The 22252-nt window shown below is 50.3% G+C and overlaps 1 protein-coding gene across 15 annotated transcripts in view; it reads left to right on the top strand.

Moving 5' to 3' along the window:
- PTPRF (protein tyrosine phosphatase receptor type F) overlaps positions 1-22252 on the top strand; it is a 370907-nt gene that overhangs the window by 315335 nt on the left and 33320 nt on the right. For 6 of the 15 annotated variants that reach the window (XM_050306448.1, XM_050306452.1, XM_050306450.1 and 3 more), the window contains 8 exons: positions 2716-2742; positions 5018-5135; positions 7299-7877; positions 8507-8604; positions 13867-14120; positions 14812-14902; positions 17835-18047; positions 20871-21025. In XM_050306448.1, the coding sequence (XP_050162405.1) occupies positions 2716-2742; positions 5018-5135; positions 7299-7877; positions 8507-8604; positions 13867-14120; positions 14812-14902; positions 17835-18047; positions 20871-21025 (1535 nt within the window). The remainder of the gene's footprint in view (positions 1-2715; positions 2743-5017; positions 5136-7298; positions 7878-8506; positions 8605-13866; positions 14121-14811; positions 14903-17834; positions 18048-20870; positions 21026-22252) is intronic. The other 9 variants (XM_050306451.1, XM_050306453.1, XM_050306455.1 and 6 more) reach the window with 3 other exon arrangements.

The following is a 22252-nucleotide window of genomic DNA, read 5'->3' on the forward strand; positions in this document are numbered from 1 at the left end:
GGCATGGAGGGGAGATGTACTCTGTTTCCTAAGTGGAACAAAACTGAAAGGCATCATCCAAGAGGCTTTTCAGTCAGGACCAAGGTGAAGTTCTGGAGCCCTCAGACCCCCTCCCACAGACCGAGCACCTGAGTTTACACCCAGAGTTTCACTGTTGTGCCACACTCACTGGAGCAGAGAGGAAGATCTGCAGGAAAACCAATATCCACTTCCCATAGCTGGGGCTGTTGAGGAGGGCTTGAATCTGCGTTTTGCAAGAACCTTGGTCGGGGAAAACAGCCCTTCCCTGGTGAGACATGACTGCGCTGTGTTGAAGTGTAAAATGAAACATTAAGGCATTGCAGCTGCCATAAATACACACTGTTAGCTTTAGCACTTCCCCCAGCCATCCTGCCTCGTGCACACAGCCCTCTCTGAGTTCTCTTTATGACTGCTCCTGGGCTTTTCAGATCAATTTGTCTTACTGACCAATCTTGAACAGTTAAGAAGCAATTGAGCTAGTTGAAGGAAGGAAATGTTTTGATCTGTAGATTATATTATTTTAATAATGAAACTGACTTTTTACCGAGGTATTTATGCAGGCCTGGCTTTTCACTGTTACTCCTCCAGCACAGATCTCAAGGCACTTCTTGGCACTCTGATCTAATGCAAGATTAAAGTCCACTGAAACATTAGAGCAAGCAGAGTTTGAACATTAAACACTTCGTCTGAATTCCTAGAGGGTGATAAACTCCCTGCTATGGTGTGAGAGGCTGCTGAGTAGCCTCCTGAGCCCAACTCTGCTCTGCTGTTCATTCCAGTGGGGTGTCACTTCTGCTCCTGTAGGTATGTGGAGGTGAGCTGGGGTGTTGCTGCCATCCATATGGCCCCATCCACCAGGGACGTGCTTTTCTAGGAGAAGTTACTTCTGGAGAAAGAGCTACCGGGCCTCATATCCTTCTTCTGGCAGGACTTCTTCCATCTTTTAGATCAGCAGAGCAGAGTGTGTGGCTGTTGCCCATGGTGTGGGCTGGCTGGCACGGGTGGGACATCAACAGCAGTGACTTGGGTTGAAATAAGTGTGCAACAGTGGAAGCAGCACCAAGATATGTGTGGAAAGAGAGCCTTTAGAGACTGTAATACTTAGTAAGGGCCTCAGCTTTGTAAGAGGTCTTTAGGGACAACTTGACTTCTTTGCTGAAATTTAATGTTGAGGTGTTTTAGGGGAATAATTGTATTGCCGTCTCACAGCATCGAGTAAGTGAACTGTAATAAAATCTTAGAGGAACATTTCTCCGATAGCTTCTTGTTTCTGAATTTAGAGAATAAAATAACAAATACTTTGAAAGTATGCCATGTATTTTACTGCTGAGGAGAGTACTATGCCACTGTGATAGGCGGCAGCCTGTGAAAGTCAACTCAAATAGCCCGAGTTCAAAAGGCTATTGATACCATTTAGTACTTCTGTTGCACTTGCAGGTTCCCAAGCACTCTGGCAGTATTGGCTGGGCTTCCCAGAGTCCTGAGGAAGTCAGTATCTGAGCACTGTTTCACAGCTGGCAGCTCAGGCTCGAAAGCAAGGCTTGCCAGGACTCACACTGTGAGTCAGGGGCAATAATACCTATCTTCACTTTCATCTCTTGTGCTTGAACCCATGGACTGGTGCTTCCTCCAGGCAGATTTAGTAACCTGAGATGTAAGGCATCCCTTTGGCTGAGAGAGTTTAGTGTGATCTCTGCAAACCTTCCTTTGGTGCATCAGCCACAGAGAGAACGGTGCTGTGGGCATGCGTGGCAGCAGCCGAGCTCTGCTTTGTCTCACCACCCTGATCAAGGCAGCTTTGATGCCTTAGAACCCAAAATCCAGCCAGAAAATTTCAGAGCCCTAATTGAGCTGCCATGGCCAGGAATCTGTGTGAACTCCTGGTGGGAAATGGTTTGTGCAGAAGTTTTCCTTGCAGGGCCAAGTGAGCGTTTGCTGTTGTGTAATTGGGAGTGAGAAGCTGTTTCCTCAGCACACGCATGAGTATGAACCTCGCTCCGAGCCACGCAGCACTGTTGGAGAGGAGCAGCTTAGTGTGGAGCTCTGTGTAAGATCTCAGCCTCCCCTTCAGTGTTGACGAGAGACAGCACTTCTCAGTTTCCCCAAGTCCCCAGAGCATTGTCTTGCAAGTGATACAGGAAGGAGAAGCTCTGGAAATGTTGCGTTGGTGCTTCCCTGCGGAGAGTTCCCTCTGAGCTTTGCGTGTTCAAGCCTTTGGTTCTCAACAAGAGATGGTGGCTGGAGGATCACTAGGGCAGAAACTGGAGATCAGACAACACAGCTGTTGTGAGTGACTTCTGGGGCAGGAGTCAGCCCCAGAGCCTTGTTGGTACAACCTATCCCTTCTTGCTTGTGGAAGAGGCAGGAAAATGCAAACAAAGCCAGAAGGGGAAAGTACTGCGAAGTTAGGAAGTGATGACCTGTCCACTCGTGTGGACTCAAGCTCTTTACCCCTGTTTGTGTGAATGATCTCAGACCTACTGCGCAGGCTAGCGGCATGTCGAAAATCGCTCTGTGCCACTTCTCCCCTTGGCACAGCCCGTGCCAAGTGACCCTCTGTGTATAAGTGTTGTAATTCCCCCCAGCCCAGTCCTGCTAACTCCCGCTGTTGTCGTCGTCATCCCCTTCCTACATGTTGCCCCTTAAAACTCTGTGTCTCCATTTTTCTCTCCTCCTTCCTTTCTCCCCCGTCAGTGGAGAGCTGAGGACTCCGTCGACCATGTAAGTACCACTTGTGTGTGTTCCAGGTTGGAAAAGAGGGGTTTGGTAATTCGATTTGTGAATTTTGTAGACACAGTGCTGTCAAAACATTCCTTTTACTCCCTTAATGAGGCTGGAGAGTTGCATTGTGAGACCTTCCACAAGCAGCAAATCCAGGGAAAATTGGCATTTAGATTGCTCCTAAATGCAGAGAAGCAATTGACATTTCGTGTAATCTGTATATCCAGCTTGTTGCAGTGCAGTTTTAGGCAGGCTCAAGTGATCGACTCAGGAGGCACATCCTGCTTCCTGCAGTAGTTGGCCCACCAAGTTACATGGTAGAATGAGATATATAATCTTTAAACCACATTGATCGTAGTCATGAGAAATAACCTACACCCTCAACCGTGACCTTTGGTTGAAACACGGGTAGTAATAAGAAAACAATCACATTTAAACAGTTTTAAATTCAATTTTTCCAACGTAATTTTGAAATACAAATTTGGAGGAACAAACTAGAAAATGACCTTTTTAGAGTCAGCAATTCAATTACGTGCCCTACTGTGAGCTTCCCCAGCACGGTGCATTTCTCCTCCTGCTTTTATACGGAGGATCCTGGGCTTGGAGTGGCTTTGTCGTGACAGCACTGTGTTTGCACCGTGCAATCAGACCTTCTTTCATCCATCCCCTGTCTCTCTCTCTCTCTCTCTCCCCTCCTCGCAGCTTGCCTGCTTTGCTCCCGGTGGCATGCTTTTTTTTTGGCGTGAGAATTTCCTCTTTGCATGGGTGTGGGAGGAGTGAATTCTCTTGGGATGATCAGAGTCTGCAGGTTTTTTGTGAGAGTGCTTCCCCGCGGGTCCATTGGCACCGATCGGACTGTGCGTCCGCTCACCCGCACACACACGATCTGCTGCAGGGGCGGAGTCGGGGTTGGACTCTGGTTCACACGGTGATTTTGGCGGGGTTCTTGTTGGTGCTTGTTGATACTTCTCTGGGCTGGCTGGTTCCGCAGCGGTAACACGGTGATTCTGATGAGTAAGCCTGGGCAGGTGATCTGAACCAGCGGCGCTGACTGGAAATCAGCAGGTTTAATGGCGTGGGTGTTCATGCGAGTGAGTGATGGGAGACTGGCTGTGCTCTGAGAGCAACCACAGGTGCCCCTCGTACCCCTCAAGCTGGCAGGGATCCCTGGGGCAGAGATCAAACCCCAGGAGCAGCTTCTCAGAGTGCCCATGCTGCCTGTCCCCAGCAGCTTGAGTTTAGCCCTCTCAACCTCTCCTCGTCTGAAGGGGTAAATAACCAATCCAGAGCCTCTGCCACCTTTCCAAGAGTTTCCCCAGCCCCTTCTCCAGCCCAGTTGTCTCTTGTTCCCTGACCCAATGGGTTTTTAGTGCTGATGGCCCAGACAGTGCCCACAGATGAACACAGCTCAGGTGTGCCTGCCCTGAGCTCCCAGAGCTGCTGGGAGCTGCTGAGTTAGCTCTGCTTGCTCGTTTGCAGGCCTGGCCAGCCGGGCTTGGCACGACTCAGCATTTCCACAGGAGGCCAGGAGGGAGGAGCGGTGCTCCCCTCTTTGATCTCGAATTGAAGGGCAGAGCCATGCCCTCCTCCTGCCCAGAGGAAGCCAGTTAGCAAGGATGCTAACACCCCACCGAGTCCGCCCCCTCCCAGACCTCCCACGATGCAGCTTTTCCCTCCAGGTCTTGCCAGTGCCTTGCACTGTCCCATCCCATCCCTGCAACACCATGCCTGGCAAGGAGGGTGAACACGATGCTGTAGCACTGCAGGTGCTCCCTGCCCGGGGCCCCCACCCCTGCACTGCCTCCCTGTGCTCCCCCACGGCTCTGCTGCAAAAGACAACTCAAAAAAAAATCCCGGAATTAGACCCTGAGAGATTCACACAGCCAGCTGAACTGGCTTTTGCTCTGGTTCACAGCTCCACAGCCCTCTTACTTTCAGGCTTCACACAGGACCGTATCTGGATCAGATCTCCCTCTTGGCAGAAGCCGTGGGAGAGCACAAGCTGCTGACACACAAGTTGGTGGTGGGTCCCTGGAAAGGCCAAACGTTAGAGGCAGGGACTGAAATCAGGCAGGTGAATGTTGGAGTGGCAGCAGTTGTCTGCTGGCTCTGCGTGACGTGTGTGTTGGAGCACGATGCATGAGCGTGAGCCAGCGAGTGTGTCGGTGTGTTGCTGTTGGAGGCACTGACCCCGGTGCCCTCCTTTTGCTCACCCCGGTAACAAGTGTTTGCTCTTCCCGTTTGCCTCTTCCCTGCCGTGTGGACGTGCTCCCAGGAGACAGTCATCGGAGGCCTGCTGCCAGAAACCACCTACTCCGTCACAGTTGCTGCCTACACCACCAAAGGGGATGGTACCCGCAGCAAGCCGAAAGTCATCACCACCACAGGGGCAGGTGAGTGTGGGGAGCAGGTGTCACAGCCTTGCAGGGCTTGTGGTAAAACCTCCCAGGAGGTGCGTGGGGAGTACGGCCAAGGCACCTGTGCAGGAGGAAGGAAGAGGGCTGGAGACGCTGCAGAGGTACCTACTCTTGTGATCTCCAGCCCGTGCTTGCAGGCTTTGCCACTGGATCACCTGAGCAAACAGATGGACAGATGCTGCCAGGGCTGGTGAGAGAGCAGTGAAACTCATGGGTCTGAGCTTATCTGCATAGTCCAGAGACCTGGGAAGAGGAAGCCTAAAAGTCCAGGCCCTCCCTCAGCTTTTGGAGCCCTGGCCTGTCCTCACCTTGTTCCCGTAGGCAAATGCCATGTCTTGCTTCCTTTGGTGACTGCAGTGCTGCCTGGAATGGCCCCTGGCACAGAGGGCTCCTAAGAGGTGCTTCTCAGCTCCCCCCAGCCATTGCTGCTGCTGTCTCCCCAGGCTTACATAGCTGAGCCTGGCTGCTCCTAGAGCCGTGGTAAAACCTGGAGTGCAACAAATCCTGCCGTAGAAGTGCTGCAGACACAACTTCTAGGTCCTGGTGATCCCAGCCCAGGTGCTTTCCTCCGGACGTGGTCAAGCTTGCCTTTGGCAGTGGCACCAACTAGTTGTGACACTGTCTTGTCCACTCACCTTTCCCCCTCACTAGACCTGTCCTACAACTGATAATCGTGCTGCTTCCTCACATCAAAACTGCAGGAGCAGTATTTACCACTTGTTATTGCGGGAATGCAGCTTGTGCAAACTGAGGGCGTTTGCTCCTGGTGCTTTTAAACAAGGAACAGCTTGCCATCTCCTCTGCGCTGCATGTGGGGAGTTCCAGAGGTAGTTTCCACTGTCACAATCTCAAATGCTGCCTCCCTTGTGCCTCACCGTGATGTATGCTCTGTTCATCAAATTGCTACAGCCGTCCTATAAACAGGAAGAGCTTCCTAAACATCCCAGTGTTGCACTGTAAGCCACAGTGGGTCTTCCCCATGTTATGGTGCACATTTAAGGTTAATATTTGGCATCAGCTTTGAAAATAAGGTGTCCCTTAATACTAGCTGCTGTTAGGCATTGTGTTATGAGTGCGAGGAGGATGGCACTGGCAATGGGAATGTAATTGTAGGTCTTAAATACCTACAAAAGCGCCCCCAGAGCTGCCTTTGTAGAGGCTCGGCTGCAGGCCTGACCTCAAAGGGGAGTGTCGGTATCGCCCTCTGATGGCAAAATCGGGGCATAATTCTGTCAAATACAGTTTACTCTTGTGCTCATCTTCAAAACTGTGCAAGGATATTTAACTAGGTTTGGCTACAATCCCGTTATTGTTTTCATATCAATGGCCCCGTCCCTTTGATTCCGAGTATCTTCCCTATCAGTTGATTTGTTTACAAATCTGAGCTGATGTGAAGACACCTTCTGTTTTTAAGTGAAGGAGATCAAGGTATTAAACCATCAATTTAAAGCTATCAGTTCCCAACCAGTGGCGGCAACACCCCTTGACTTGTGCAGCATAAGCAAAACTCCCGTGGAACGCTTGTGTTCACCTCTCACATCGACAGTGACATCACGAATCCGCTTCTCAGCTAAACCAAAAATGTATTCTGATGGCAAACAGCCCGCCCAGCTCTGCTCGCTGCCTCTGCAGATGGTAAAACTGCAAGGTTTCAGGATGAAATTTGTCTGCCTCCAGACAGACCAGGGTGCTGGAATCGGGCTTCTGGGTGTCTGTTGTGGTGCAGTGCGCCAGGGTCGGCACGGCCCGGTGCTGTGCACTGGCTGGAGTGTCTGAAGACCACTGATTGGGAGGACGGGACTCAGATCTTCTCTGAGATAAAATACGATGCTTTGAGGTGCCTTAAACCTTTCCTGTAAAAGGGGATGAGTTTTGGGGCTGGATGTGGCTGAATTTATTTCCTGTTTAAATGGGAGCACGTGGGAAAAGGGCAGCCAAGAGCTGGCTGGCTCCAGCTTCCCTCGCCACCGGATTAGGGTCGGTCTGCCTCTATCCAATGTGAATTGTTTGTCGTCCTCTTCACCCTCTTGTCTGAACTTTCCCACTTTTCCTCAATCCTCGCGGACTGAGCAGCACAGAAGCCGTCCTTCCTTCCCTTCCTCCCAGGCTATAGATGGTCATTGTGTGTTTATGTTGCAGTCCCGGGGAAGCCCACCATGATGATTAGCACGACAGCCATGAACACAGCCCTCATCCAGTGGCACCCACCCAAGGAGATGGTAGGGGAGCTGCTGGGTTACCGGCTGCAGTACAGACGCCTGGATGAGGAGAAAATGAACACGATAGACTTCGGGAAGAGAGACCATCACTACACCGTGACCAACCTGCACAAGGGGGCCACGTACCTCTTCAGGTTGTCCGCCAAGAACAGAGCTGGCCCGGGAGAGGAGTTTGAGAAGGAGATCACTACTGCTGAAGATGTGCCAAGCGGCTTCCCACAGAACCTGCGCGTGGTGGGTCTCACCACTTCCACCACAGAAGTTGCCTGGGAGCCCCCGGTCTTGGCAGAGAGAAATGGCAAGATCGTGAACTACACAGTGGTATACAGGGACATAAATAGCCAGCAGGACCTGTTTAACATCACCAGGGACACAAGTATCACTTTGACAAATTTGAAACCTGATACCACTTACGACATCAAAGTGAGGGCGCGCACCAATAAGGGGGCTGGGCCACTCAGCCCCAGCATCCAGTCCCGGACCATGCCGGTGGAGCAAGGTAAGTGCCCCTCTAACAAGCCTTAAGCAAGCTCTGCCTCCAGGACAGGGACCCTTGCTTTGGTTCGTGAGGCTGCGCTCCCCTCTGCTCTGACTGTTGTGATCAGGTACTGTGTGGCACCCTAGTCTAAAACTAGTTCAGTGAGGGGAGGCTCAATGAAGATTGCCTTAAAGTTGCCATTTGGGAGGAGAGGGGCATTGGTGGTACCTTAATCGCCTCCACAGGCACACTTTGATGTTTTATCTGTACATAAAAGGCTCTTCCTTGAACTGGAGCAAGTGGCTGAGTAGGATCATCTGCACATCCAGTACCTGAACACCGCTGTTCTTTGATCATGACAAAGGGCCAAGAGAGTGTGAGTGGAGGGGGGAGAGAGAAAGACTACAGTTCAGCCTACAACTTCCTTTCTGTGATGCTGGAAAGTATAGTCAGAAAGCAAAACTCCACTGGAGACTGTAGACTTGGTAAAAGCTGCTGCTCTCTTCTTCTCATTCCTTACTTCTCTGCTGTAGCTGAACTCTTTGACCTCTGCTGCTGAGTTAGACAAAGAGAGCCTTGGAATTGAGCTGCTGCCTGGCTCCCTCCTGACTTGGCCTAAGAGTGCTCAAGTATCTTGTTTTTCATTTCAGTGTTTGCTAAGAACTTCCGCGTCAATGCCGTCATGAAAACGTCTGTGTTGCTGAGCTGGGAAGTGCCTGACTCCTATAAATCTGCAGTGCCTTTTAAGGTAAGGGTGGGATTCGGAGGACTGGGAGCTCCACCTGTGGCAGTGAGGACTGGGGTCTGCCTGTCCAGCTGGCCGTTGTCGCTCCATGACAGTGGTCACACAAGCCTGTCCTGATGGCTGACACCGGAGTTGAAGCATGAAAAGCTATCAATTTGATTTAGTAGCAGGAGATCAGGACAAAGTGGTCTGAAAACCAGCCAGTAAATCAAACTAAGAGTGACTTCTGCTGTGTGTCCTGTTTCAAATACCCAAATTGCCTTCCTGGGTTACTTCAGAGCACCAGGGCGGATGCATAATCTCAGGGAGCGAAGGGGAGAGGCATCACCACCCTTCCTGAAGGTGTTACAGATGTGAGCGGCTCAAGGTGTGTCAGTGCAGAGGGAGCTCTGCAGGCATGGCTGCTGCTCTCTTTTCTCCAGTACAGTCCTGGATGTGGTGTCATCCAGCAGGCTGCAGACAGCACTGATGACCCGAGGTCTTCCTGCTCTTGTCTGTCCCCAAGTGCGTGCCACTGATGCAGGTAAAAGACTGGAGTGTGGTGGACATTTTTGCAGATCTCAGTGGAGTTTCTTTCCCTTCAGAAACATGTCAGATTGCTGAGGATAACCTTCCACCCAGTCTGAGCAGCAATCTGCTGCCTCTGCAGAGGCGGCCGGGGTGGAAGCAGCATGAGTTCTCTTCCTCTTTGCACATGCCCCCAGCCATGCTGAGCCTGAAGAGCAAAGGCAGGGCCTGCATGAGTTGTAGGGGATCCATGGCCAGGGGGAATGAGGGGAGATCTTGAACTGCATCCACATCAAAGTGGATGAGCACCTCCCCTTCCTTGTTGCTAGCTCCCCTTGTTTAAATCATGAAGCTGAATTACCATGATCAATAACAGGCACTTGTTAACATGCTGAGTTTAGTTGAAGCAGACAAGGCTTTTGTGAGTACCTTGTGGTATTCAAAGCTTTCCCACATGTGGGGTTCATTGAGGTCAGTGTTCAGATATCTGGCCCCGAGGAACTTCTCAGAGCCCTGTTGCTTTGCACTCTGCAGAAGAAACAGAGCCCTTCATCTTGCCTTGTGGCCCAAAGCCCACATCAGCATGTGACAGCACAGTGCTGGAAAGGGACAGGGTGACCTTTGGAGCATTACTGCCACACAAGGATGGTGGAGTGGCTGGAGGTAGCCAGGAGCCAAGGGTGTAACGCTGGTGCCCTGTCTGTCTCCTCTCTCAGCTGCAGAGCTGTGATTGCTTACACAGGGGTGACTCAGGGTCTGCCCCCGCTGTGGGTTAACCCTCAGCTGACACAGGAGCAGATGGCATTAGCCACTTGCTAACTTAAGAGCAGTCATGCAAATGAGAGTGTTGCAGGGATATTTCTGTAGTAGTGCCTTCTTTCTATTAATATTCCCAGACTTGCAGACACACAGAAGTCAAGGCCAGGAGCTACGAGGGTCAGCTCTAACTCGTTGATTGTGCCACTTGAAAGAAATCCTTAACCTTCAGGATTCTGTATTTTTATAAACAAGGTTCACCTCTCTCCTCTAATTCAGGCACATGGGATGCTGAGGCCAGAGCCTAATACTGTAACTAGCATAGCAGATAAATCTCCATGGGAACAATTAGTATTATCTACACTTGATAAACAGTCTCATGCTAAATCTATGTCCCAAAGGGTGTCATATTCTACTTTAACAGATTTAATTAAAGTAGATATTGTTCTGACAATGAATAGTGAGGCACAGGCAGGACTGGTGCTTTTTTTTTTTATTGGGGGATGAACCAAGACCTTAAGATTTTTCATTGCTGCCAAATCAATAATGAAGGTTTGAGATCTCTTTGGGGAATTTTCACAGCTTCTTCTGGTCCAGGAGATAAATTCCTTGTAAAATGTTGCCCAGCAGTTGTGGGGGAGCAGGGGCACTATTCCTATTTTATTCCACTGTGCTTGCAGAAAGCTGTTCTGGAAAGTGCAAGATAGATACAACCTTCTCTTTGGGGAAACTGCATTTTCCTGAGACACATTCTTCAACTTAAGAGCAGGACAGAGGATATATTGGTAAAGCCAGCACTGCAAGGTATTTTACAAATGGGGAGAAGGAAGAGCACCTTTTGAAAATCGTGATGATACAGGTTTGGAAATAAACGCTGAGAATGCCGGGCAGTGCTTTCTCACAATGTGTCCCATGGAATGCATAATTAACTCCTCCCTGCAAATATGCCAACCTTGTCTGTTTCTCCATCGAGTCACTGTCTCTTCCACTTGTGCACACGATGTGCCTTCGCATCTTTTAGTTCGATGCGTTCTGTACTGCCTTGAAATCAAGCATGAGACCTTCAGCAGTGACATTTGGGCCCACCTACCTTTGCACATCTTCTCTCATGGGTAGGAGCAGCACAGGTGACATTTTACAGCCATCCACGGGCCAGTCAGCACTGTTTGGCAGTTCAGAGCCCTTGGGCCAGATCTGCTGCTGACTCCAATAGTTACCAGTGGGCCGTGATGCAGCCTCTAAATAGCATTCCTGCCTGAGCTTCGGGGCATCTTCCAGCTGCACATGAATGGCTGTTTCTGAGCCCTTACATCATTTCAAGGTTTGTGTAGAGGCCTTAACTAATGGTGCATAACATTTGAGAAGACAGTGTGTTGTGGCAGGTAAAGGAACGCAGAACTGCTGCAGCGACTGTGAAGGGGGGGGGATGGCAGAGAATGCTTCAGGAAAGCATTGCAAATGCCAGCTTCTGGATTTGTCTTTGAATGCAAATTTCTGTGCATGGCAATAAAAACCATCATCTGGTGTCAGCACTGAATCAAAGGCTGTGTCCTGGCCAGTTCCAGCGCAGAGCAGGCAGGGAAGCTCTGAACTGAAATGCCTGACCATCTCTTCTGCCTCCTCATGCTCTGGGAAAATGGCTCTGTCCTCAGCACAGCACATGCCTCGTGTGCAGGCAGTTGGTGGCTGTCTTCCCTAGAGCACACAGTGCACACAGAATCAGTTGGTGATACCTTTATTAGGGAAGAATTTATGATGAGAAACCTCATCTGAGAGGCAACAGAGCTCTGTGGGTTTTTCATCCTTTCAGCATAGGTCTTAATGCCTGAAGTTTGGTTTTGCTCAAATCTGTCAAATTGGAGCCTGACTGTGGTATCTGGCATATCTGGACATGTACTATTGCAGTGTCGTTGCAAGGGGTGGTGCTGACCCACACAGCAAAGCTGCTAAGATGACTTGAAGTCTAGTAGTCCTGTCTTTGTTGTGCCTGCTTCTGTGCCGGAGCCAGGGGAATCCTGCCAGCTGCGTATCTGATACTGTGGTGCTGCAAGAGGCATTTCTTCATTTTGATTTCTCACTCATTTTAGCACCCATCTGATGTATGTGTCTTTGGAGAAAGGTATTAAAGCCCAGGAGAAAATACCATAAGAGAAGTCACAGCAGAGAACAATTCCCTCTGGCTATCCTACCTTTGACAGCCTTCCCTGCACATGGAGCAACCAGCAGGATGTTTGTCCCTGCAAACCTCTGTTATTTTAGTTCTTGGTACTTACTTTTGAAGTCCAGTGCTGAAAACTGAAGCGTGTCTACAAACGAGACTGATTACATCTCTTCTCCATTGCTGGCCCCTCACTGCTGCTGTGTTACCTGTTAGGAGTCTTTTCTCATCAGCAAAAAAAGCCGTGGCTCTTTCTCCCGACCTCCACGCAAGGTGACGTGGCGAGCTGTGGGTATCGCCGTTCGTGTAACCCAAAAGCAGAGCTGCAGATTCCAGGCCTAGCCTGGTCCTTGTGCTCCACTACCCAGGGCCTCTCTTCTCTTCCCAGCTCCAGCACTAAATACTAGAGCAGTGCTGGTCAGCTGCACCTGTCCCAGAAAGCTGGCAGCTTTCTGGAGATTTCTGCCTCCTGCTGAAAAGGGGACTCAGAAGGAAAGTTCAGTCCTTCCCTTGCTGCCTGCGTAACCCTAAACGGGGGGCTCAGCTGGTGAAAAATCTGTTTTTCTTCAAGTAATTTTTCTTCCACAGAACTGTCTTCTCTCTCTCAAGGCCTCTATTGGATACAGCACATTTTACTGTGTGGTCTCTGCCTGCAACAAGTAATAGCTGCCATGGTTTAACATGGCACCAGCTCTACCATTGCCAGTTTTTGGCATGCTGTGTCTCTGCACCACTGTCAGGAATCCAGCTAGATTTGTCTGTGCTGGACAGTCACCTGGTAGAAAGAAACATGCTGTTTTTTCACAGCTGGGGCACAACCTATGGCCTCTCCAGTTCTCTGCACCCCATTTGTCTCTGTCTACAGGAACTCCTTGAGTTTTTGCTTTGCAGAGGCAGCACTCAGGGTTTTGGGGTACAAGCATTACTCTGGCAGGATCAGGATCGAGGTTCCCTGGTCAGATGGACCATTTAGTGCAGCTAACTCAGCAGTGCCCGTGGCTGCCGTGCCTGGAGTGAGGTGGGGGTCCTGCCTGTCTGCAACAAGGCACTGAGAAAATGTCATTAGCTGAGAGGCCCAAGGGAGGGAGCTGTGCGTGGGGGGCTGCCCCCGGCCACCAGCAGCTCTGCCCTGCCCTGCCCTGCCCTGCCCTGCCCAGCAGCCCCTCGCTCCAAGCACGGCAGGGAAGAGCAGCGCCGACCTCCTGCCCACGGCTGTGTGGCGCCAGCATCTGTTGTCATGGCGACGGGGTGTCACACCTGCAGAGCCGCTGTTTCGGGTACCAGTTTGTGAGCCGGATTTGTCAGATCATCGGTGAGGCGTGAGAGCCCCCGGTCACCTTGCTGGGAGGGGGATGATCTGCGTTAGCCACCCAATCAGGCGTCAGCTGGTAGGCACAGGAGTGACAGCAATTCAAAGCAAGACAGGATTTTAAAACCCCACAAGCATATTGGGTATTGTAGCCCTATGAGGCAAGAAACAAAAACCTTGTTCATCCCCACGTGGGGGCCAAGCACAGCTGTCTGGGTTCCTTCCCCAGATAGGTGCTGAAAAGCAGCGCTTGTGGCACCAGCAGCCTCACTGCTGGCACTGGCCACCCGGGCGCTGCTGAGGTGACCCCCTCTCTGCTCCATCACTGCGAGGCAGAGGGAGCGCAGCTCAACCCTCTGCTGGGGCTTGCTCTTCTTTAACTAAAGATTTGTGGCTGTTTACAAAGCACACAGTGGCCAACCCACCTGAGGCAGGGCCCAGAGCTGAATTGTCATCTCTAGCTCTGCTGTTTCAAGTGTGAGTTCGCAGCAGCAGCATCTGTCAGCTGCATGAACGTGTCCCTTTCCCATTTCAGATTCTCTACAATAGCCAGAGTGTGGAAGTGGACGGCCACTCAATGAAGAAACTCATAAGTGACCTCCAGCCCGACACGGACTACTCCTTTGTGCTGATGAACCGTGGGAGCAGTGCTGGGGGGCTCCAGCACCTCGTCTCAATCCGCACTGCTCCCGACGTCTTGCAGAGCAAACCCATCGCCACAAACAAGTACATACAGGAGGGAAAATTCACGCTCACCCTTCCCAAAGTGCAGACCACCGTGCCAGTTAGGTAAGTGCTGTGCCTGGGTGGGGAAGGTTAGGGGGGTGGGGGCTATAGAGGTAGGGAGGGAGAGGCTCTGCCAACCTGTGGATTTTGTAACCTGGGACTGAATTTCCGAGCAGGCTCTGGTGCTGAGCCAGGCATTTACCCATAACGTGGGATCACGCTGTTGGATCTTCTTGAGCAAATATTTATGTGTAATAAAATTAAGACAGTTCTCTGATAGTTTGCCCTCACCCTGGTGGGTATACTCCAGATGCTACCAGCAACAACACGGTTGAGGATCAGGAGGGACTTTCTCTGACACTGTATAATATCCTTTAAATAAATAATGACTAAAGCCTCAAGGAGATTAAAAAAGCGAGTTTGTGGAAGTCTTATTCGTTGCTGTGGTATCCTTGTGCTGAAGCTCAATTCCCCCAGGGTTCTTGCTACAATCCGATTATATAAATGTCCTTCTCACAGCTCCTACACCACCCTCTGGAACACAGTCTGTAGATCTTCATTATCCTAATGAGTGCTAACGGGAGTGTTCTCTTCTCTGGTGCAGCTGGAAAATGAGCTTTTTCTTTACTGAGCCCATTTGTTGCTTGCAGGGCAGGGAGAGGGGCAGGTCATCCCTGCGAGGCATATGGCCCATGTCACTTTGTGACCCGCCAAAGGCTTAGGGTCCAATCTTTATGCTTTCCTTCCTTCCCAGGTGGTACTACATCGTGGTTGTGCCAGCAGACCAGAGCACCAGCACCCCGACTGCTCGGTGGCGGACACCTGATGAGATGGAGCTGGACCAGGTAGGAGTTGTAGCAGCTGCTGTGATGGAAGTGGTTCCCAGGTGGCCCAGCACAGTTTTTCCCCCAGGCCTCCTGGCAGTGGCGTGGATGCAGTGACAGAGGTGCAGGCTGCACATCAGAGATGGGAGCTGTGGGACGGGCGTCCCCTCGGCCTGTCTTGGCTGGTGACAGCGTGTGGGAAGGGGGCTGGAGTCAAGCAAAGGAGGAGCCACCTCCCAGACTGTGCTCCCTTAGGAGACCACGCTTGAGTGTCTTAGAGCTCTGACCAGGACAGGTCCTGTCTCAGGTCATACAGTCCTTGCAGCCTCTCTCAGCTGGAACGACCACAATTGTCATTGTCATTGATTTTGCAAACAAGCTAGAAGAGAAAGGTTTTGGTTTCAGTTTATGAAGCTGTTTTCTCAGGAAGCTTTCCCCTGTCTGGGTAGGACCTAGGCCTGCAGTGCAGGTGAAGAGTTCACTCTAGTATCTAACAAAACCTGCAAAGGTCCCTTCACACTTGTTTCAGCATTCACCAGCCCATTGCCCCAAGGTGCAGCTTGTTCTGTGGAGGAGTGCATGGAATGTGTGCAGGTGTCAGGAAAGGTTTTATGGGCTCTTTCTTCCCCACACACACCACCACCATACCCCCAAAGCAAAAAGGAAAAATTACACAAAGTCACACACAGAAAGATCCACTAAGAGAACAAAGTTGCAAGCTTGAAGTACTCGTAAATGACAAACTGTTAGGAGCTGTAAGTCAGCCCTTATCTTTATTTGCATGATTACAGTCTTTTCTATGAGGTCTCAGCTCAAAATATGTCTTAGTTAATCTATTCTGCACATGAAGCACAACTGTATGGTGGAGAACCATCATCCACAGGTCTCCTGCATCTTTTCCAACATCACAGATGTCACAAGAAATAGAAGACCAGGATGAGTAAGGATGGTTTGGTTTTGAGCTTTAGATGTTTGAAAGCTATCAAGAGATCTGGTTTCTATCTGTCTCATCCAGCCTCGGGCAAATGATCTGAACCAAAATTTTCATTAGCAGCCACTGTCTTGCATGTTGTGATTTTTTTGAGTGCTCAGTTTGAGATCCTGGAACCTCATTTGCAAAGCCTAAGCATCCCCAGCTGCAGAAAAAGTCAATAGGAGCTGGATACAATCAGTGCTATAAAGAAAGTACTGAGTTTTCTTTAAAAACAAAACAAGCTGATGTCTTTTCCATTTGACATTCAGAATCATTGGACATTTTTTTACCTTAATGTCTCTGCGTCTCTGTTCTCTATGTGTAAAATTAGGATAATCGCTTTCATCTCACCTCATATGGGTGTTTGGAAGATAAGATCGTTAATGTTTGTGAAGCACTTGTAATATTATAGTGATCAGCACCATGGAAAAGCCCACGAGGAAATTATTAATTTTGTCTTCGGAGCTGAATTTGAATAGTAAGCAATAAACAAGGCCTCAAGCTGCATAATGCAAAGAAGAAAACAAAATGTGGAATATCTGCCCTTTGATTAAGCACTGTCTGTCCTGTGTATTGAACAAAGCAGGGGACTCACAGAAAAGGCAGTCTGTGACCGTGCAGCCAAGGCTGTGGCGTAACACACGTACGCAAGGCAGCTGAATTAATTTTGCACAGGCAGTATTAATTTTCTGATTTCTCAGAATCTGAACTTTGCAGCCTTTTGGGGCAGTCTTTCTCTGTGTGATACGTGTATCGGTGGCAGAAGCCTCCAGCAGCCTCAATCACAACTGGAGCCCTGTGGCTTCGTGCCCATGCACACGGAGCTTTCTGCCCCAGAGAGCTCAGCTGTGTTCTCAGCCAGACACAAGAGATGGGTGTAGGCAGCAAACTCCACACTCCAAAGACTGCCCTTGTGCCTTTTGCCCCTGAGGTTACAGGGATGCTGGTGTAACTGAGATTTCTCCATCCTTTTTTAATTTTAATTTTTTGTTTTCTTTTTTTGGTGATACTGTAATGACGAGCCATAACTTTCCTAAATTACTCTAACATGAGCATTGATAAGAGGGCAAGGATGGTCTGTCGATGGCAAACTGTAGGGGGTTTCTTACTTTCTTCCCCAGCTTTTCCTTTTCAGAGTGAGCTCAGCTCAGCAGTGTGGCTTTGTGTGCACATCACTCTCCCCAGCCCTCTGATGTTCCCTGTCTGCCCTGACAGTATTGCACTGATATATTTCTGTGTGAAATGTATTTCATGCCTCCTTCTTCAGTTTGAATTAGAATTTCTCTTTCGAACCTGATATTAATTTTCATTCATTGCAAAAAAAAAGACCTTTAAACATTTGAGAATCTTCTTAGCAGTGCAATTGAATTTTTGTGTGTTTATATCCTTCTTCATGAATTTGTGACTATGAAATTTGCCGTTTTTACCCTGAACATCCCGTGAAATCTGTCACTATTCTTTGTGATTGACACAAAGCTCTGCCTGCAGCACAGCAGCAGGTGAGATACCGAGGCACCGACAGAAGGGAAAGACACGGCAAATGTCACTTTTTTCCCTGTACATCAGCATCAGCTGTAATTCCCCTCCAGCGTCTGTAGAGAGTGTGATTTACTGTCCAGACCAATATTTGGGCCACAGAACGTGGCCTGGTTCCCTCGCAGCCCATTAACTCGAGGGGACAGTCACAGCCAGGCTGTTTCAGCCCTAACATTCACCATGTCAGCTTTCCAGGACTCAGAGTTCTTCTATAGCTGCTATCCTGGCGGAGGTGCTTGCGGTGAGGGTCTGCAGACAGATGCTCTGGCAATACCTAAATGGATAACACACACCTCTGCTTTCTTGGTACACCACATCCAGATCAAACCCAGTATCTTCTCCTCCCTTCCTTCCCTCCTGCCCAGTCCTTCAGCCAGTAAGGTGACAGTGCAAGGCGGTGTCACGCTGGGCGAAGCAATAGTGATGCACCTTGTTTGTCCCCAGTTGCTGGAGGCCATAAACCAAGGGAGTCAGAGCAGGCGCCAGCGACGCCAGGCAGACAGACTCAAGCCCTACATTGCTGCTCAAGTGGATGTGCTGCCCGAGACCTTCACCCTGGGGGACGAGAAGAACTACAAAGGTTTCTACAACAAGCCTCTGTCCCAAGACTTGAGCTATCGCTGCTTCGTGCTGGCCTCGCTGGAGGATGGGGACACGGTAAGGACTTTCTGGGGCAGGGGGTGGGCACAGCCTGTCCCAGCAGAGCTGAGGTGGGCTCAGTGCAGGCAGGGGGGAGCACCTGCTGCAAGCTGAGGCTGCCATGGGAGTTAACTTGGTAGATGGTGTAAATGGCATGCCTGTTCTACATAGCAGATGAGAGTGGGGGGCAGTGTCAGCACACACATTCTGCACCAGCTCAGTTGTGGCTTGCTGGGCGGTGCTCAGAGCAGAGCTTGACACGTGGTTGAGATGGGGACAGGGTCCTCGTTCTGCTTCGGTTCAAGTAAGTGACTGTGGAAAACAGCCCATGAAACCTTGCCCAGCACAGCAGCTGCTGAGATTGCAGTGAACAGGATGTTCCCCCTGCAAACCTGCCTTCGCTGGCCCTTCTCTGCCCGGAATCTCACCTCCAGATGATGTCTGCACTAGCAAACCTGCCTCCCATCGCAGCGGGTCGCCAGCAGGGCAGAGGTGCATGCTTGCCTGCTGTGTAGGCGTTCCTGCTCCTGCATCTCCCCTTGCCAAAGGCTGGCAGCCTGCTGCCGAGCACACGGGGCCTGGGCACGTGAGCGGGAAGGGAGCAGCTGATGCAACGAGCAGGGAGCAGCGCAGCAAGACCTGTGCATCACTGTCCAGCTGTAAACACAGAGGGCAGGAGTGGTGGTGGCAGCAGTGTGTAAATAATGGCCATAATAGAGATGCACAGAATCCTTTGGTCAGCTTCCAAGCTGTGGCTTCCTTCCTCAGCCTCATTTGCTTGTAATGGCTCATTAGGGCTGGTCGAGTTCTTCATTAGTCATCCAGCTCACGTGTTCTTGTGGCAAGATGTGCACGCTGGTGAGGGAAGGAAAGTCACAGATTAACAACAAGGTAAGGCAGAGCGCCTTGAGATGAGCTATCCTGACAATCCCTGTCAAGAAGAGATGACCTTAACTAGTTGATCCCAACTATAATCATCATCTCCTCACTAGCACAGGTCTGCCACAGCCCTCCAGTAAACCAGGCAGCAGTTATTATACCACTCCTACCAATCTCCTATATACCCTGCTCCTGCAGACCACCTTTCTGCATCCCCTTGCTGCATCACATCCATTTTCATTTGGAGTATGAGGCATCCTGTCCGAGGCTGTGCACTGTCTTCCCCACCCAGCTCCTCTGAGATTGCTTGCCGTGTCTCTGGTGTCAGCAGGCGAGCATATCATTGCCACTCTTCAAAGGCAAAGGGAGAGCGGTTGAAACACCATCTCTGGGAGCAGGGACACCTGCACCTGGCAGTCTGCCTTTGGAAATGCCGCTCAGGTAACGCTCCTTCTGATCTCTTCTGCTCTTGGAAGGAGGCGCCTCCGAAGCGTGTCTGCAAAAACACGAATTATGAATGTTTGCCCCTCGCACAAAGCTTTGGAGATGGCCACACGTGTTACTTTGCTGCACAGGTCAGCGTGCTCCTTCCCTCCCCTCCACCGATGCATGCTGACCTTTCTGGGTACTCACAGGCAAAGCCTTTGTGTCTTCCTCGCAGAGGAGCCGCTTGCCCATGCAAAGGGGAGCCTCGGGCCTGCAGCCCCATCCACTCAACACCAGTACAGAGTTTTCTTGTCTTTCTCCCCCAGACAGCGGCTTCTCTGCTGATAAATCTGAGGAGAGGAGCTAGGATGCTGCACTAGTGAGGGCTGACAGAAGGATGTCCCAGATAAGGGTATTTTCTGTACGCCAGACGTTTGAAATCAGGCTGGCTGGGATCAAGGGCACCTGTGAGAGAAGATCAAGATGTGCATTTGTGGGACACCAGCACGCTTGATTTTTCCCTTTCTTCTCCTCACATATGTGCAGATATGAATTGCAGGTTTAAACTTTGACCTTAAAGCAGGAGATTTATAGATCCACAGGAACCTCTTCAATGACCTAAACTTTCTGTGGCAGGAGCAGAGCGTTTCTGGCTCCTTAATGCCAGGCAGCAGGTGCTGCTCAAAAGCCACAGGCACGGAACTGATATGGCTCTGGCCCTCTCTAATAGGGGGAAAGGTTTTCTTTTTGCAGCATTTAACCCTTCTGACCCAGCAGCACTGAGCTGTGAAGGTACAACACTGCTCCATAAGCCTCAGCAACAGCAGCAGAACAAGGTGCAGTGTCATTTTTCTGCAGGAAGGGTTTGGGTCTCTGTTAATTCCATCTTGCAGGTGGGGCTAGAAAGCTGTCCCTTCGGGTTATAAATCACGGGGCTCCCAGATTGCAGAAGTTTCTGGAAAGGAACCTGAAAGAATGAGCCTCTTTCTAAGGTCTGTTTATCAGCAACATCAGTTCTGTCATTTCATTCCTTTAAGCAAACCACCTTGCCCAGCAGGGGTTTTCCTAATATAGCCCTGTCCTGGAGAGATGTGTTGATATCAGCACAGCAGGTATTATAAACCACTTAGGAATCATCAGCCAGCCCCATTGTGCAATTGGTCGGGATTCAAAACCTTGTGATTTGGCTCTGAGAGAATCCAGGGCTGGCAAGTGGCTCTTAGCTGGGCTGCTCCACTTTGGCACCTCCAGGCCGGGTCTGCCAGCCGCAAAGTCGGTGACACTGGGAACATTTCACACCTGGCGAGTTGCTGGCACTGAGAATGTTTCACACCAGGAAGAAACTGTTGCAACAGCATGAGCTCCGCTGAGGCCAAGGGAGGGAGCATCTCATGGTGTGTTGCTGGGGTTTGAGAAGCACGACCATTCCCTGCAAGCCAAAGGCAAGGGCAGACTCCTTGCATTTCAGGGATGTAGCTGTTGCTTTAGCATAATGGATGCTTGCTTTTCTCTCCCTCTCCCGCCTGTGCTGTTCAGAAGAGATACGCAGCCAGCCCCTACTCGGATGAGATCGTGATGGAGGTGGCTTCGGCAAAGCAGCAAGATGAACCAGAGATGCTCTGGGTGATGGGACCCGTCCTGGCCGTGATATTAATCATCATCATTGTCATTGCTATACTCCTCTTCAAAAGGTGAGATCCAGTCCAGGACAGAGCACTTATGGCAGGAGGGCTAGAGGTGCTGGCACGTTTAAGACCTTCCTTGTAACCTTCACATAGGGGGGTGGCTCTGATAGTCAGTCCTTGGTGGTCATGGGGAGGAGGAAGGTCTCTACCTGGCACAGCAGAAGGCTGCCTCATAAAGAGAGCAGAAGAGCTGGAAGGGCTGGGTGTGCAGAAGGTAGTTAACATCAGCCCCAGGACACAGAGCTGCTGTGGATTCTGGAAACGTGAGCGGTGTGACAGAGGAGAGCAGCTTTGTCTCTAAAGCCGGTCTGACTGCTCTCTGGTCACGCAGCTTGGATTGGCAGCCTTGGGAACTTCTCTAGTACTGGTTTTCTGTGAAAATTGCCTGCTTGATCTCTGGCAGGTGCCCCCACTCCCATGAATTTTGACTGAGGAACATGATCTTGGTGGTGAGAACACGACACAGATGTGACAGGCTAAAATCAGAGTGGAGCTCTCTTTTGGAGGCCTCTCAGTCCTGACTACTGGATCAGAACCATCCACACACTGTGCTCCCTTTAGAAGCAAACACCTGCTTTTGCCTGGGAGAGCAGTCCTGCTAGAGCTGTAACTGTAGTGTGAGATGATTGTTAGTCCTCCAGAGCAGCCACAGGTTGCATTTGCACATGTTCATGTAGCCTGTTCAATTACAGTAGGTCATTCTCTATCAGCTCAGCTCTAAGGTTCTGCTCCTCCTGGGCTCTCTATTTACATATGTCTCTCTAGCTGGGGAAGGGAGATGGCTTTGTTGTCTGATTAAATGGAGCTGTGCTGTGCATGTGCAGTCAGTGCCTTTCTGTGTCAATGATCATGTCCTTTCTTTTCTTCCTGCTTTTCCCTGGATCTAGTAAGCAAGAAAGGTATGAATCCATTTTATCTTCTTGTTTTGCCTAAATATCAAGCCTATTTCCCTTTTTAAAAATCAAGCCCGAAGCTACTGAGGGGCTTCTTTGTTTTTGGGAGTATGGAGCATGCCAGCCCTAGGAGTTTACAGAGACTTTGTTTCCTCAAAGGTATCAGCCTCCTAGCAGTTGTCAGCCTCTTAGAGCTCTCAGGGAGAAGTTCCAACGTAAAGACTTCCCAGATTGTTTTTGCAATTAAATTAAAAATAACAGAAGATATGGCAACACCAGCAGTTAAAGGGGTTCCTTTGTTTTCTCAGTCGCTTCAGACTTAGAGCTGTTCCATCAGGAA

The sequence above is a fragment of the Myiozetetes cayanensis genome, unplaced genomic scaffold (genome assembly GCF_022539395.1).
Source record: "Myiozetetes cayanensis isolate MyiCay16 unplaced genomic scaffold, myiCay2020 scf12, whole genome shotgun sequence".
In the NCBI taxonomy this organism is placed as follows: Eukaryota; Metazoa; Chordata; class Aves; order Passeriformes; family Tyrannidae; genus Myiozetetes; species Myiozetetes cayanensis.